At 37.6% G+C, this 17,134-nt stretch overlaps 1 protein-coding gene across 2 annotated transcripts in view; it reads left to right on the top strand.

The window, feature by feature from the left end:
- The window catches only part of Pkcdelta (Protein kinase C delta), a 309,961-nt gene that overhangs the window by 27,140 nt on the left and 265,687 nt on the right, over nucleotides 1-17,134 (top strand). The window contains exon 1 of one of the 2 annotated variants that reach the window (XM_069818486.1): nucleotides 3,286-3,374. The exons of the other annotated variant lie outside the window; for it this stretch is intronic. Coding sequence (XP_069674587.1) covers nucleotides 3,363-3,374 — 12 coding nt within the window. The 5' untranslated portion in view covers nucleotides 3,286-3,362. Of the gene's footprint in view, nucleotides 1-3,285; nucleotides 3,375-17,134 lie in introns of those variants that run through there. 2 annotated transcript variants of the gene reach the window in all.

Below are 17,134 nucleotides of genomic sequence, written 5' to 3'. Positions count from 1 at the left end.
TTGGTATTTGTATATAGACCGGACATAATGTTACTCAAGGAAATATCAAAGTAACAAATGCAATTTCTTAATAAATAAGAAGTATGTACAAGAAAAATTATTAAACTAAATCGGAGCCTCTTTCTAATGATCATAAACATTTTGTATAATTGAAGATCTCGGGGGTAAATAGTGATAACCCTCAGAATTGAGATTGACAGTTTTCTGATAGTTAACAGCCTATAAGCCACATTAGCTTTGATTTGGTTAAATAATTATGTAAATATATTAACAAATATTCATTCTTTAAGAGCTCTTCCAAGGACGCTTCGACACCTTGGAACGGATCCTGTGCTGCTTAGTTTCTTGGCGGTATGAATTTAGGGCAGAGGAGGGTAGGAGGCCCCTATTGGGTGAGCGGGTGAGGGGTCATATGCGGCCGGTGGGCTGGTACACCCTCATCCTCCGTAGCCACCGTGACCTAACAGTGACCTAACCTATTAACAAAGATTCGATTATGATGCTTGAAAAATATGGCAACCCTCTTGTATTTGCAGTAAAAATTAAAATGTATGCAATTTGTATATGTGGGTTATCATTATTTACCCCCGAAGTCTTCAACTCCTTTTGATATTATTGATAGATGTTATCCCTGCATCAATTATAAAATAAAGTCTATACTGTATATCCGTATTTATTTCTCTTGCGGCTTGTCTGAATTTTGCGATTTATACTTCTGAATGTTTTGCCTATGTTTATAAATCATCATAAGGGTGGATACTTTACGGTTTGTTTATAAAACGCTTTAAAAAAGGACGATGGCATGCGTAAATCTTTTGCGTCTGGAACACGTTGCCTCTTGGACATAACAATAGAGTACATCGGAAAGGAAAAAAGAATACACAGTGGCTGCTTGCCAGATTCAACGCGATATTAAACACAACACATTAAAATCACGCAATAAATCAAGTACACAATTTTCTCTGAAATTAAACAGCAAATTATATTCGGTGTGACTTCATTTGTTTATGATCAGATGTGAGCTACTAGTAATAACCAGTCATAATGAAGATGACAGCATTACATCACACTACAGTTACAATTTTAAATAATGTTGTGTCCTTTTTCCAAATGCCTTTTTATTCGACAATTATTTACAGTGCTTCATAATTACATCAGCGTTGTATGTAGGCGTATGTAGTCTACGTATATTTATTGTCATCATAATTATGTACGATTTGTGTATCATTTGTTACTGGTGGTCCTGTTACATTTCTGTTTTCCAGAAAATCACTTTTAACTACATTTTATTAGTAGTAACTACTACTACATTCCATACTACGTAAATCATTCTAGTTATTTCATAACAAAAACTCTTTCCCTTTAATTACTATTCCTTATTTATATACATATGTTTATACCTTAATTTTTCCTTCCCATTTTCTTTACTATATACAAACATTTTCCTAGTTCTTTCAATTTTATTCCGTTTACTGTTCTATACAATTTACTATAGGTACGCTATTTCTACATTTAGTTTCAGTAATGACCCCTCAATAAATATTTTTCTTGTTCTTTCGTTTTCTGGGCAAAATAGTCTATAATATGTATCGCGTGTTCTTTTTTATTGCATAAAGGATATATATTTTTTAGATCTTATTCTGTCTATATTCTGCTGTCAAAAAATCTGAAAGTTAGAATTCATAAAACAGTTATATTACCTGTTGTTCTGTATGGTTGTGAGACTTGGACTCTCACTTTGAGAGAAGAACAGAGATTAAGGGTGTTTGAGAATAAGGTTCTTGGGACTAAGAGGAATGAAGTTACAGGAGAATGGAGAGTTACACAACGCAGAACTGCACGCATTGTATTCTTCATCTGACATAAGTAATTAGGAACATTAAATCCAGACGTTTGAGATGGACAGAGCATGTAGCATGTATGGGCGAATCCAGAAATGCATATAGAGTTAGTTGGGAGACCAGAGGGAAAAAGTCCTTTGAGGAGGCCAAGACGTAGATGGGAGGATAATATTAAAATGGATTTGAGGGAGGTGGGATGTGATAATAGAGACTGGATTAATCTTGCATAGGATAGGGACCGATGGTGAGCTTATGTGAGGGCGGCACTGAACCTGCAGGTTCCTTAAAAGCCATTTGTAAGTAAGTAAGTAGGCCTAAGTAAGTAAGTATTCTGTCTATAAGTATTTCCCCATATCTCAACATTATATAATATCTTTGCTTCCATAATCGCACTGTAAATATCATTTAATCTTTTGCTATCTATGTTGGGCCATTTACTTAAAAACATTTATCTATTATTGTTAGTGCTACGTTTCTTTTATTTACGGTATTTTCATTTTGTTCTTTCCAATCTCCCTTACTATCTATGGTCCGTCCCAGGAATCTGTAGAGTAGAAAGACGAAATAAGACCTCTGCGAAAGTGGTACGTGTGCGGCTAGGACCAATGACCTCTCTGGGGGGAAGGCATTGATTGAACGAAGCTACCAATCGCTTGCAGGGAGAGGATAATTCCCATCTGAACTCTTACCACGAACATCTTACCCCTTAGCGGCCTCGAGCTGATGCTGCCCGCAATACAGTCCGGCACAGATAGACTCCGCCCTCACATGCGCTAAGTCACTCTAAAGATTCCTGGGACGGACCATGATATTACACCTAAATATGTAATTTTAACATTGCTTAGGTACCATTTTTCTATTTTTACTCTGCACTCCTCCTTTATTGCATATTAACTCTTTCGTTTTCCTCTCGTTAATTTTCAAGTGTCCACACCTGTGGAGTAACGGTCAGCGCGTCTGGCCGTTAAACCAGGTGGCCCGGGTTCGGATCCGGGGGTTTCCCTCAACCCAATACGAGCAAATGCTGGGTAACTTTCGGTGCTGGACCCCGGACTCATTTCATCGACATTATCACCTTCATTTCATTCAGACGCTAAATAACCTAGATGCTGATACAGCGTCGTAAAATAACCCAATAATATAAAAAAATAATAAATAAATAAATTTTCAAGTCCCAATGCAAACAAGTTATGATAGAAGTGGTGGTGATGGTGATATGAGCACTAAGTGTTAGATGTACTTGCAGTAACCAGCTTTCTTTGTCCTTATCGTCTCACTGCTTTATGATTGCTTTGTCGCTCAGTAAGAGTTTATATGAATGTACTCGTATCAAGTAAGCCAACGTTTCTCCGTACAGATAAAATTTATTATCAGTCTTGGACTGAACTAATCTTTTTAATAACCATTTTAGTAGCTCAGTTAACAGAGCGTTCACTTACAAGTGCGGACGCGAGTTCAAATCTCAGCGATGGTGAAGTTGTCAAAGATCTTCTTTGCCACAGTTCTTCCAGACATTAATAGATGGCAGTAGTGGTGAGTTCTAGACTACACATAGTTCTTAAGATAAGAGGCACCGAAGCCCCCACAGGTTCCTGGATGCCTGAAGGGGATATAATGACTCATACATAATATGAGGCGCTCAGAATACAAGTGGTGCAAGTTGACAGAAAATATTAGCGAGATATTTAGTGTTTTAGAAAAAAAATTAAAAATCAGTAGCACATTTTTTTATCCAATTTACATTTATTTATAAACACCAAATATTCCTGCACCTGTACCATAGGAATATAAATACTTAAAATTTATGGCTGAAATTAAATAATGACAAATAAACCATGTACAGTACTTGCTTCACTCGTCCACTGAAAATGTTGAAATATTTCACATGGCAATATTGTCAGTGTATAGTAAAATAATCACTTGCTTATGACTTCCAGATGTTATATATTTTTTATAATATTCTCTATCAGTATTAATTATAAATAATTGTGATAATGTCATGAAAACAAAGACAAAAATTATATTCTGTTCTGTTTTCATGTCAGTTACTTTTGTATAATTGTTTTCTTCATAATCATATAATCTGCACACATAAGAATAACAATTTATCAGTTAAGGATTTACGCTATACAAATTAAAACACAGTTATAAGATAACCATTACATAACTAATCCATAACTAATTATTTGAATTGCTTTTTTTCTTTACCTTGAGTTTCAGTATCTCACTTGCTTCCAGTTGCTTCAGGTACAGACCGATTATTTAGTCCTGACAGCTCAGCGACGCGAAAGAGGGGAAGTAGTAGGAGTAGTGGGGAGAGTTCCGGAGTAGAGATAAGGGCGAGCGGTCGGTAAAGGAATGCAGTACAGCCTAACTGTACTGGAAATACAACGCTATACCGCATGCGTGACATCCGATCGCTCTAACTGCAGGCGACAGACTAACCTGAACATCCTTTGGCGTAACTTAATGGAATCGCCTGACCCAGGCGCACATTGTCGGCGACTGCCAGGACTAAATAATCGTACTGTACCGACAACTCTTCACTATCCATTTAGTTTGATTCAAATGATTTTTCAAGTCCATCGTTGTGGGCTAACGGTTAGTACGTCTGACCATGAAAGGAGCGGGCCCGGGTTCAAATCCTGGTTGGGACAAGTTACCTGGTTGAGGTTTTTGCTAGGGTTTCCCCTCAACAAATTAAGAATAAATGCTGGGTAACTTTCGGCGCTGGACTCTGAACTCATCTCGCTAGCATTATCACCTTCATGTCACTCGGTCGCTAGATAACCTTAGCAGCTGAAAAAGCATAGTCAAATACGAAATAAAAAATAATAATTTTTCAGTTGATCACACAAATGAAAATAATATTAATTACTGAACTAAAGAACAAACCGTAAAGTAAACAGCACAATTTCCAATAAGGTGGACTTGCTTCACTTGTATTCTGACAAAAGTCAATCTGTTTCAGTGTTCTGTTAAAGTACTACAATCTATTGCCAAACATTAAGCAATAAATTCATTTTATTAGTTATTTAGAAAGCTCTTACATTCTTGTATGTATTAAACATTAAATTAGCAAATATTTAATTTTTGGACTTGCACTACTTATATTCGAAGCGTCTTATATATATATCTACGATTAATAACACATCACCTCCAGATGTAAGTATGGTATATGGATTTGAAGACTGGAGAGGAATGCGTGGTGTGACGGATGGTGGGGCCGGCTTAACCGGACAGCATAGTCGACAAGCAACTTATTCCGTCTTAGGCAGGCCTGCAGAACTCTCAAAGTAGGGGAACTATGACGTCAGCCTCACTCCACTTTTATTGGGGATGATCGACTTCCGCCCCGAGAATGAATGTTGATGCAGGCGAGCGTAACTAGAACGTCGTGACCGCACTGGTAGAAAAGGTGGGTGGGATAAAAGAGGGGAGGAAAGCAGTCGCTCTCAAGAGCTACAGTTCTGCAGGCCTGGTATTGAGTATACAAAAAGCTTATTTAGGCTGCAGTGCACAGGGATTCTCCATGTCCAACCTGATAAGCACCTTTACGCCTCTATTGCTTCTGATGATGATTGGCAGTGAGGAAACAGCGCGATGTAGTCCCTAACGAAAGACTTTTATATTCGTTATACTTGAAGGGTGAAATGCTCAGACTTAATTTTATATTGATAATAGTTCTTGTCAGGTCCAGCAACTTCGGAGAAACCTCACAAGATTGAGTTACAGAATGTAAAGAGCAAAATCAAACAGCAAGTCACATTATCTTGTATTGTGGAAGGGAATGTCTGTTGATGATCATATACCAACCCAACCCAACCCTTCACGAAATATACTTACCAGTGCATTACTTTAAGTTTAAAGCCTTAAATATTCCGAGATATATAATTCCAGAAAAAAAAAAATGGTCCGCCTGAATTTTCTGAGCTCCAGGTTCAACGCATTGCGCATGCTCACACGAGATCGCTTTGGCAGTTATTGAAATTCATTTTATGTCGATTGTTGTCATAACCCAAAAGGCATTTGAAAAGATGCGATGAAAATTGATCTATTCTTAACAGTAGATGAATGATTATAAATCGTGCATAAAATAGAATGATGATAAACGAAATTAACCTGCATGACTAAGTTAAAAAAATCTTTCCTCAACAGTATCCGAACTCTAAACTTCGTAACCTACATGCAAGCACTCTAGTACAGAGCTATCAGAATGCTTGCGGTGAATTGTCATAATAGGGGTTGTCGTACTATAGGTATTAATGTAATCTTATTTTCAGATTGGTTTTTTTTGCATTAGTAGTGAAATAACTTCCTGTAATACTATTGAAATAATACTGGGTTGAAAATCTTTGTTAAATCGTTGTGGTGTGAATCGTATTCTGTAAGGATCTTCAAGAGTGGGGTCATTTTTTTTTCCGAGACATTTCATCAGTATACATGAAGCTTGGATGAACTGCTTTAGCAAACTGTGCTAATTAGTACATAAAATATTCACTTCTATACAACTGAATAGTATATTATAATATTGTTCTTATTATAATTTATTATTATTATTATTATTATTATTATTATTATTATAATTATTATTATTATTATTATTATTATTAGTGTCATGGTTACTCTTCACTGTCACTGAAATAGTAGGGAATAAAGTATTCGCACAGTGCATTTCACTTCAGTTTGAATGGTTTTAATAAGATGAGGCTAGAATAATTTTCACAGTATATCAATAAAGCATGGAGATCAATATCCAAAACAATATGAGAATTATCAGACACAGAGAAATTGCATCATAGCTGCAAAAGAAAAAAAAGTGTTCGTAGCCTGGTGAAAGTGTCTTCTCTTTAGTATTTTATTTATTTAGTATTTATTTATTTAACCTGGTAGAGATAAGGCCGTCAGGCCTTCTCTACCCCTCTACCCCTCTACCCTCTTCTCTCTCAAAACAAACAGAAGATAAAATTACATATACTGCACAAATACTTGTATGAGTTTGAAAGCAGCTAAACTTAAACTTGGGTCGCAATAGTACTGAAGTTTCTGATAAAAAGAAAATAATATCTGCGTACTTGCAAAATATGTCATCGTAATTGGTCGTACCTATAATTTAAGTCACGTCACAGCTCAGTGTTTTATTTCAAAGTATAGTGTTCGTCAGGGAAACGGGCGATTTTAAAGTACGCGGTACAGAAATTTTGTAGGCGATAGTCTACATTCAGACCGATGGAAGACTTGTTTTAAGATATGAGATGTATTTAATTCAACAGTATGAGCATAAGTAAGAGGGCTTTCAGGAGTCGAACCATGTCACTCGAACTGTCCTGAAAACAGAAATGAGAATTAAGGTTTTTGGAATCATTCCATACGAGAATAACAGTTTGAATTTATAGTCTTATTGTAGCGTTCGATGCATTCACAGACACAAAGTAATTGGAAGAGATAAGGAGAGATTGCGCTTATGCACTTCCACATCTTACATAGCAATGTCACAGATTATAGCTATACAGTATACAGAGATAATAAACACTTATTGTTGAATATTTTCGTTAAAAACAGTAGTGGGTCAATAGTGAAATTTGCCGAAGAGTTTATGGACGTAGAACTACGTTTGTCAGCGAATGCGGTTCGGTTTCCATGGGCACCACTGGGACCTGGTGACCATCTTAGGGCCCCCATACACACACAGCTTTGTCTTCCGTTCGGTCTGCACAGTTGAGAACTGAAAGGCAAAACTGACGTGTGTGGTGTTGCCGGCCGGCCAATCGTTTGGACTGTGGGAAATCCGTCAGTTCTGCCTGCAGGAGTAGCACGTGAAGGCGGAACGTACGTGTGTGACGATACCGGCAGGCCAAACTCTCAGTTGTGCTGTTGCCTCGTGTTCTTTAAATTTTGTTTATAGTTGTGTGTCATTTCTGATTACTCAAGAACGTGGGTTCCATTATCGCTTAGGTCAATTACCTGCCTAAGGTTATCCCCAACTGTAAGATGAATGTTAGGTAATCCCTTGGCGACAAATACCACCTCATTGTCACCAATTCCACCGACGTTAAATAACCTGGTACAGTATCTTTAAATAATAAGATTAAGTGGCCTAACCTTTTTAACTACCATAGATTACGTATCGAAAACACCGTGACCTACTACACCGCGCGCGGAACGCGCATTGCATGCCATCGCAGGCCCAGGCCCAAGCTGGACGCACTGTACTAGATATATTTTAAATACAGCTAAACCTGATAAACGATTGCATTGTTTTCAAATGTGTAAGTCCGTAAATCTACCTACTTCTTCCAGATATAACTGACACATTCATTGTCTAACAAGCCAACAGGATCAACAGTTCAACAATCTCCTGGTGTAATGCGAGAATAATCATGTGATTATTGTCAATAGTCGCTACATTGTAAGTAACGATAGCTGCATATATGCAAACAGTTCATATTTAACAATAAAACATAATCGCCCTCCACTCGGCGATAAACTGAAAGACTGATTGTATAGTCCCGTCGCTCTTATTTCCGGCAACCAATCACGTTGCAGGTCGGCTACATTTAAACGTATGCGTCTTGTGATTCGCTGATGATGACGTTATGCATTTCTTAAGGCTCGATAAATACTTAATATAATCGCCCGCCATTTTAGCTCTTTCGTTGACGATCGAAGAAAGCACACGAGGACGTTATTTGTCGCTCAATTATTTGCTCGCTTACAGTGCGTTTGATTTATTATCATAGGAGCTACGACATGATAATGTTTAACGGTGTGGAAAATAGATTCCTCGTCTAGTAGCTTGGCAACGAAAGAAAAAAAATGGGGAACGATACTACCTACCTAGACTTTATACTGTAGAGCCTTCACGTCCTAAGATGTAAGCAAAGAGGAGGAGTCACGCCGGGATTAACAGCGTCGCGACTTAAAGCATACAATCTGTTGGTTTATCTGCCGTGTATGGGGAAAGAAAGTGAGAGGACAAATTGTAGAAGTTTCTCATGTCAGGTCGATCGGAAGACCAAAACATCGATAAATATGTAATATGATGCGTAACCTATTGAGTTCCCGTTTCACACACTAGAGGCACTAATATAGAAATTGATTCGATCGATCAACACCTTAAACGTCCGGATCGGTTCAGACTTAACGGAGTTACGCGTATAAAATTGTTGCCAGAACGCATGTCGCCTCCCCGGCCTTGAAGACCCGACCGGTTTCGTGCGGATGTTTACGGTTATGGGTCAATTTGTCTATGCGGTAGCATACTTTTCCTTTCGGTGTATTTATTCAAACGTTGAATGCAACTTTTTTTTTGGACATCGTTACCAAGCTGTTGGCGACCTACTGTGCCGAATACGAAGACATAGTTCTACATTTACATCAGTGGATATTTTAATGTTTTTTACATTCGATCCCGTTTTATGGTGCCTTTCTAGTAGACTGTAATAGGCTAGTAGTTTATAATTATGTATTTGCAGTGTTTATAAATTTCACGTGTATGAATCGAGAAGCTATTCAGGTGAAGTATTCTTCGGTATTCGAAAAAAATTAATAAATTTAATGAAAATATGAAACGTTCAGGGAGAAAAACATATTATTATCATTATTGTCAAAAGCTTAAAGAATGAAAGTAATAAAAACTCAAGAAACTTGAAATTATTTTTAAATTGGTTATTTTACGACGCTGTATCAACTGCTGTGGTTATTTAGCGTCTGAGTGAGATGAAGGCGATAATGCCGGCGAAATGAGTCCCGAGTCCTGCGCCGAAAGTTACCTGGCATCGACTCTTAATGGGTTGAGGTAAAATCTCGGAAAAATCTCAACCAGGTAAATTATACCAACCGGGATTTGAACCCGAGCCCGCTCTTCCCACGGTCAGGCATGCTGACCGTCACTCCTCAGCGGTGGACGGACTCTACTGTTGAGGTTAAGGTCATGTTTTGTTTAACGACGCTAGCAACTGCCGAGGTTATATCAGCGTCGCCGGTGTGCCAGAATTTTGTCCCGCAGGAGTTCTTTTACATGCCAGTAAATCTACTGACATGAGCCTGTCGCATTTAAGCACACTAGGCCAGCGCTATACCAACTGTGCCAACAAGGCCGATTCTACTGTTGAAGATCGGAATGGAGGAATCTTTCTTCATCAATTCTTCCACACGTGTGAATACTTCAGAAAATAACGGGAGCAAACTAGACATTGGTTCACCAAGAAAAGAAAGTGGTGAATCCTCAAGAACCGAGAACACTATTGTTGAAGATCTCAGAGATATAGATGTAACTTCAAATATATAATTATGAGCATAACGGTAGAGACGTAGATTATGTTTAAACATTGTAGCTGTAAGTGATAAATCCAAGGAAGGATTGATTAAAACGCCATGCAGATTATATAGGCCTACTTATATTTTTCCAAGAACAGGGCGCCGCAACTTTGCTGGTTAAACAAATATCCATGGCTTGTTTATTCAGAATATGCAGGGGGTCCTTCTTGTGAAATGTGTGTTTTGTTTGGCAAAGAACACGTAGGAAAAGGTAGTCATGACCGTGTTGGTTTACTTTTGGCTAAAGAATTCGATATGTATAAAATGCAATTGAGAAAATTAGAAATCATGAAAAAACTGAACACTAGGAAAAATCTCACATACGCTGAGCATTTTCTAAACGTTGTTGAAGTGCCATTTGACAATGTACCTCAAACTGACAAAAACCGTTCTTTCCAGGCAGCAGCAAGGCAGTTGTGCATATAATAATTTTATGTGGTCGACAATAAATTGGGATAAGAGGAAAATTAATTCAGAATATATTTTCAAGCAAAATTTAAATGCACTTTCACTGTTTCGAGTGAACTCTGGAGATGTACCTCTTAAAGCACCATCTTGAAAATTCATCATCCGTAGCAAAGTATAAAAGCTCTCACATTCAAAATAGACTTCTTAATTTTTGTTACCATATCATCTAGAAAGAAAGTTTCTAATGTAAATAAGAAAAAAAATGTTCTGAAATTCTTGCTATTGAGACGACGGACATTGGGAGAATCAAATTGATGCCACTGTCTGTGACATGTCGATGAAAACATCTAATTTATGAAGATTTTCAGTAATATGTACTAGTTGCACGGGAATTAGTCATGTCATGAATGCCAGAAACGCATTTAGCTAAATTTAGACTTATTTGTGGTAAGTCAGGATTATGATGATGCATCTTTTATGAGAAGTAACGTATGTGATGTATAAATTCGTGAAAAGTATCCTTTCGATCTATATGTACATTGCAGTGCCCATGTCTTAAACCTTGTATTTTCAAATTATTTGGAAGTTACAGCTATTCGAAATTGTCTTTGCATGATTTTCAATGTAGGATTTTTTCGTGTTCCTCTTAAAAAAACATTGGTTCTTAAATATTGTTTTCTTGCAGACATGCCAGAAAAGAGATAGGACCTAAGTTAAGTTAACGGTGCGGCGTGCTGTACTTGTATGTACAAGAGCGTGGCCTTTCGGCTACCCAGCCATTCACAAAATAGGAGTGGTAAACATAATAAGCCTCACTGCAAGCCTTCGGGTCCATCCTCCGTAAAAAGGGGAAAAAAATCACAAGAAAATGTCCGAAGTGGAAATGGTTGAAGCCATGGCCAAAGTTGTCAAAGAATTAATAAAAGCGGGGGGGGGGGGGGGGAATGGAAACGGAAAAGAAAAGTGGGGCTAGGAAGTGAACAGGGAGAAGTGAGAAGTGCGCTTGGTGCTTCCAACACTCTGATGTTATGGCAAGTGAAGATCCGAAATCGTTTTGAAACTGGGTTCAAAATATTCTGGTTATAGTAATTTGTACAGCAGAGTAGCGTATTTGTATTAAATATGTATAAAGTAGTTTCATAATATTTGTATGTCCAGAAAAAGAGCATTCAACAAAATTATAGATTGACAAGAAAATAATGATTCTGTAAATACTTAAGGGTGCTATTCATAGACATTTCGCAGCACTCGCTACGAGCGTAGGCTATTAAGCTAGCCCCGGCTATCCACTGGTTACTTGTACAGAATTCAAATCATATCCTATCGCTAACACTGGATTATGAATACGAAAAACGCTGATCATCCACCGGAAACCCGCGCTAAAAATGTCTATGAATATATGGCCCTAAATGTTTAGTAAAGTATTTGGATACCTCAGTGTTAGTAATTTAAAAAGTTGGAGAAATTCTTATTTATAGTTAAGATGAAATGAAAAGAAAAACGTTACCCTTAAGTTCTAATGCTTTATGCAAATAATATGAAGGGTTCAGAGCCATAGTGGGCCAAGCGCCATTTATTAAAAACGGGGAAAGCAAGGGTTAAAGTTGAGCGAATACCATAGTTTAATGAAGATTGACATATCATTTAGTTTTAATGCTTATACTTTATATTACTTGCTATAAGTTTCCATTGAATTATGGTAATAACTTCATTTTAACCCTTGCTTTCTACGATTTTAGTAAATGGCGCTTGGCCCACTATGGTTCTGAACCCTTAATATGTAATATTAGATTCAAATTATCAAGTTGAAGTTATTATAAACTTTATTTTTTATAGTAACGTGATATTTTTACTTGGAATTAATATGAGATTCTAAATGAGATAGTACACAAGTAAATAATCCTTTAAGTTAGGCGGTTACACATAAATAGGATTGCGAATTTCGCCTACGTGATTTTATAGTGTAAGAAAAGATGAAGTCCGCGATTTTGAATACAATCGAACAGAAATTTGGAATATTTGCAATAATTTGTGGAATAGTGTCAAAATGACACTCAAGTGGATGCAAAATAATAATTATGTCTTACGAACTTAATGAGAGCCTTCTCTTTGACCAGGTGATCAAATTTAAATCTTTCTTACCGGATAAGAAAGAGGAAAATTCTAAAGATTTGCTTTGACACAAAATGTGAGTAAATATTTATCATAGCTGTGTTTCTGCGAAATAGTACTCAGAATTTCTGAAAATTGTAGACGAACAGTCAAGCACTCGCTATTAGTAAAAAAAAATTGTCAATGTTGAAAGAGTATTTTCTTTGATGTAGTATGCTAAGTGGAAATAAAGGAACACATCTTTTAAGTCAGTAAATTCAGTTCTGCAGATACAGTAAAACATGAAAAATTTTATTTAATTTCATTTATTGTATTCCATAGATCTTACATTAGCATTGAAGATTTAAGATGTGGAACAATAAGATTACACTTTTTTGGCAAGATGAAGTGAGGTAAGCCGAAGACTCGCCATAGACCACTCGGCATCCGCCCCACGAACGGCAAATCGAACGGCGTAACAAGAGAACCAGCCGACTAATGACTGAGCCGGCTAGTGACACCACTCCCATCCACCTGCTCCTTCAGAGGCGCTTAGGGTCGTATTCATAGACATTTCGCATCACGCGCTACGAGCGTACTAAGCTAGCCCCGGCTATCCACTGGTTACTAGTACAGAATTCAAATCATATCCTATCGCTAACACTGGTTTATGAATACGAAAAACGCTGATAATCCACCGAAAGCCCGCGCTAAAAATGTCTATGAATACGGCCCTTAGTTACTAGTAAGAAGGCCTTAGCCTATCCTCTCCTCTTACCCCACAAGGACCATACTCTCCTCTCAGGGATCTTCTCGTGAAATTTATATAGTGATTGGTTGTACTTTCTGACCAACATGAACACTTCCCTAGGGTCAGGGTCATGTAGTTACTAGTAACAATAGCTATGCCTATCTCCGCTTTAAGCTAATGAGTTAGGTTTTCTTCTGAGAAGAAATTGTTAAAATTATTGTAAATCTCTTAAACAGTTCACTAGTGGAAAAAACGAAGTAGGCATCAATGCGGCAATGTTTTTTTTTTTCAATGGTATTTTACTTTTGCGTTATTCACCCCCTCTTCTAAGAGAAATAGGCCTACTCTTATACCGTACCTGTAGATTTTTTGCTGCAGATCGTGCCTTTATTATACCATGGGAGGTGATCTACAGCTTACCAGTGTGATGATTATGATTATATTAATGGAGCTTCTTCTACTACTACTACTACTACTACTACTACTACTACTTCTTCTTCTTCTTCTTCTCTCTTAGTTTAACCTCTCCCTTTTAGGTTCTTATTACACGACCCACGCCACCAGGGCCTTACAGGAAGGAATTAATCTATGGATCACATACATACTTTTTCGACCACACAAGGACATGGAGGGCCTCCCCGGATGAGGAATCAGCTCAATGCCAGGGGCACCTCCGATACAACACAAACATTTAAGACATTACACAGCATTCACTCACACATATGAATTTATTAAGGAAAGGATCGCCGTCCATGGCCGGACTTTCAAGAGGTACAATCCCGGCATTTGCCTGGAAATAACAGAGGAAACTTTGAAAAACCTCATTACGATTGCCGGCCCCTGGGATCGAACCCCGGACCTCCCGAATGCAAGGCCAGCCCTCTACCACGCCGCTAGCCCGCTCGGTTATTAATGGAGCAATGGTGAAATATCGGTAGAAGAAATGGGAGTATCCCGTAGAAGCCTACCATCTAACATCGTCTTTGTCCATCACAAATTCTAAGTCGACCCACCGGATTTCGAACCCGGGTTACGAGTGTGGAAAGGCGACGGTGTACTTTTCTTATCATAATGTTTAAATGTAAAAGTTTGTTCTTTTCTAGAGTTAATCTCTTCATCTAAGAACACTCTCCAGCACTGTCACAAGCTTTAAGAAACATATTCGTGAATGAAAATATGAATAAAAATATGCAAAATGAAGGTAAATATAAATACAAATGCATACATATGCATAAAATGGACACAAGTCGTACAACACTTAAAACGAAAAGACAATAATAGGTTCCCAAAGTTCGCATTCCAATACCGACACAGAGGCAATAAAGACCCTGGGCGACCTAGTTACAAATGGCGTGAACTACATCTCCTCCTCTGAGTATTGATGGAACAGGTCGTAAGACTCAATTCGTAGGTTGTTTGCGATAATACGTACAGATTTGTTTAGCATTACATTTTTTCTGAAAATAAATACAATTATCACAAAGTAGACTGTAAAAACTAGTCATCGCCAAATTACACTGTTACAGTTCGTGTGAGTATTTTTGATGCGAATTAACTAAATTCATGTGTTTTACGTGAATTGAAGGCTTTGCTTCAAACTGTGCGTACACTCTGGCTGGCTATACTTAGATACGTTCTATCTCTGTACATAGTATGTAGCAACGAGGCCCATCGGTAGGTACCAAAAATATTGACAGAATCTCGCTTAGAGTAGATTGGTTCTCTCACCAGCAGATGTGTGCGACTTCTGATGGGGAAAGACGCATCGAAATAGGTTTCCTCACATTCCACCACTTCAATTACGCTGAACAGTTCATGTTCACACTAATACACCAATTAATTTTTAGAGCAAACATTCTGATCACTCTTGTGAGGGTTATGAAATAACACAAGATATCCATCTAAATAAATGGACTCACGAGTAGTGTAGTCTCGTTTGCTTCCTATAGGAGATAAACCTCGAAGGAACTCGAACACGGATCTGCTAAGGTCGAGCGCACAACAACTGCAACATTTTGTCTCGTAAAGATTTTTTGCAAGGCAAAATGTTGCATTTCGATGCATTTGTTGTAGAGAGAAGAGGTCTTGCGAGACTTTTCGACTCGCAACGCGGGGTCGCCCATAGGAATTGTGAGCCCCCACAAACATTTGTCAGGGCTCTCTCCCCTCGTCAAAATTTAATTTGTGTTGAAATTCTAGAATTTAAATACTACAGTACTAAAACAACAACCTATAGATATTTTATTGCAATGTTAGACAACCTTGTATTTACTGAAATTGAAATATTACCACAGTCTAGTATAGGCCTATACAGTCACGAAGCTTGAGTTGTGAGGGTGCTAGGAACAATAGACTGTGCCGGTACTATTTCGCATTGTCTGTAATGAGGCGATATTAGCGATCCTAGTGGTTAGCAACTATCTATGGATGATTTACTACGTATTGAGCTTCGTGACTGAATATACTAGATTGTGATATTACTTAAGCAAAAGAAATAAGAACCCTAATGAATTTTTAGGCTTTAACGGTAACTGTGATCAGAATTAGACTTTTGGGTATTCCACCGAGTCCTGGAACTTGAGATTTTGAGATGTTAAGTTTCAGGATTCGGTGGAATACTCAAATGCCTAATTATATTAAAAAATACTCAGTTTATAAACATGTTTAATTGTCAGTCTTACAATTGGTAAAATATTAAGATGTAATTTTAAAAGAAAATACAGGCATGCTTTAGAGGAAATATTGCAAATATATTTTAGATGAAATATGAAGATAAAACTACCAAGTAAATATAAGGTAGCCTAATTAATTCTTGTACAGATGTATCCTAACTGAAATATCACATTTATAGAAGTAGGCTACTTTTAATCTTAACCCTTCAGTAGTACGTGGTATACTTCTTGAAACTTATAGAAAACATAATTACTATTTCAATAATATGAGTAAACAGAATTCTTCTTTCACCTAAACAAATTTTGTGAATATTTGTCCTCCTTTTACTAAAAAATCTAAACATCGGTACAGCACCCCTGGAGTTCGCCCCCTCTCAATAGAATGGTGTCCGTCTATGGGCAACCCTGCACAACTCAAATGTAGTTTTTAGGTTTCTACTAGTTGTGAGATATCAGAGAGTTGAGAACAGTATTTTATGGATTATTGTGTGAAGCTGTTTTTGTGTAGTTAATGAGTTGAAAAGGCTATGGGAAGTGAAGAAGTATAGGCCTACCCATTATGGGGCTGTTCTTTTGAAGCAATTTACTCAATTATTGGACCGGAGACCAGAAAGAGATTATTACGTTAACCCAATCAGTAAAAAAGGAGACGTTGCTAGTTTCATCACAGAACTTAAAAATGACTCATTAAGTTTTACAACTATTGCAGATCAAGTGTAATTACGTTTGATCATCTATTGGGACTTATTGAAGGCAAGTTTAGGAAAATGAATACGATACTCAGGGTTCGACAGGTAGCTTTAAACTAGAACACTAAAAAAGTACATTATGGCACAACTCCACAATCTACAGCGTACTGTCAAAGGCTGTACGGAACAGATGGCAATGTTTCTTCTGTCTTCGCGCACGCACATGCGCAGTTTGAAATGTCTCAAGCATATTTGTTGCGAGACATCCGTCAGCGCAGCATTGCCCCTTTGTTGCAACGCGTTGCAATATTGTTTGCAACTAGTGAGGGGCACTTCATTTGATGTTATGGCAACCGAAACGTC

The sequence above is a fragment of the Periplaneta americana genome, chromosome 2 (genome assembly GCF_040183065.1).
Source record: "Periplaneta americana isolate PAMFEO1 chromosome 2, P.americana_PAMFEO1_priV1, whole genome shotgun sequence".
Classification (NCBI taxonomy): domain Eukaryota; kingdom Metazoa; phylum Arthropoda; class Insecta; order Blattodea; family Blattidae; genus Periplaneta; species Periplaneta americana.
The sequence above is the reverse complement of the archived record's forward strand: the minus strand, read 5'-3'. Positions and strand labels throughout refer to the sequence as shown.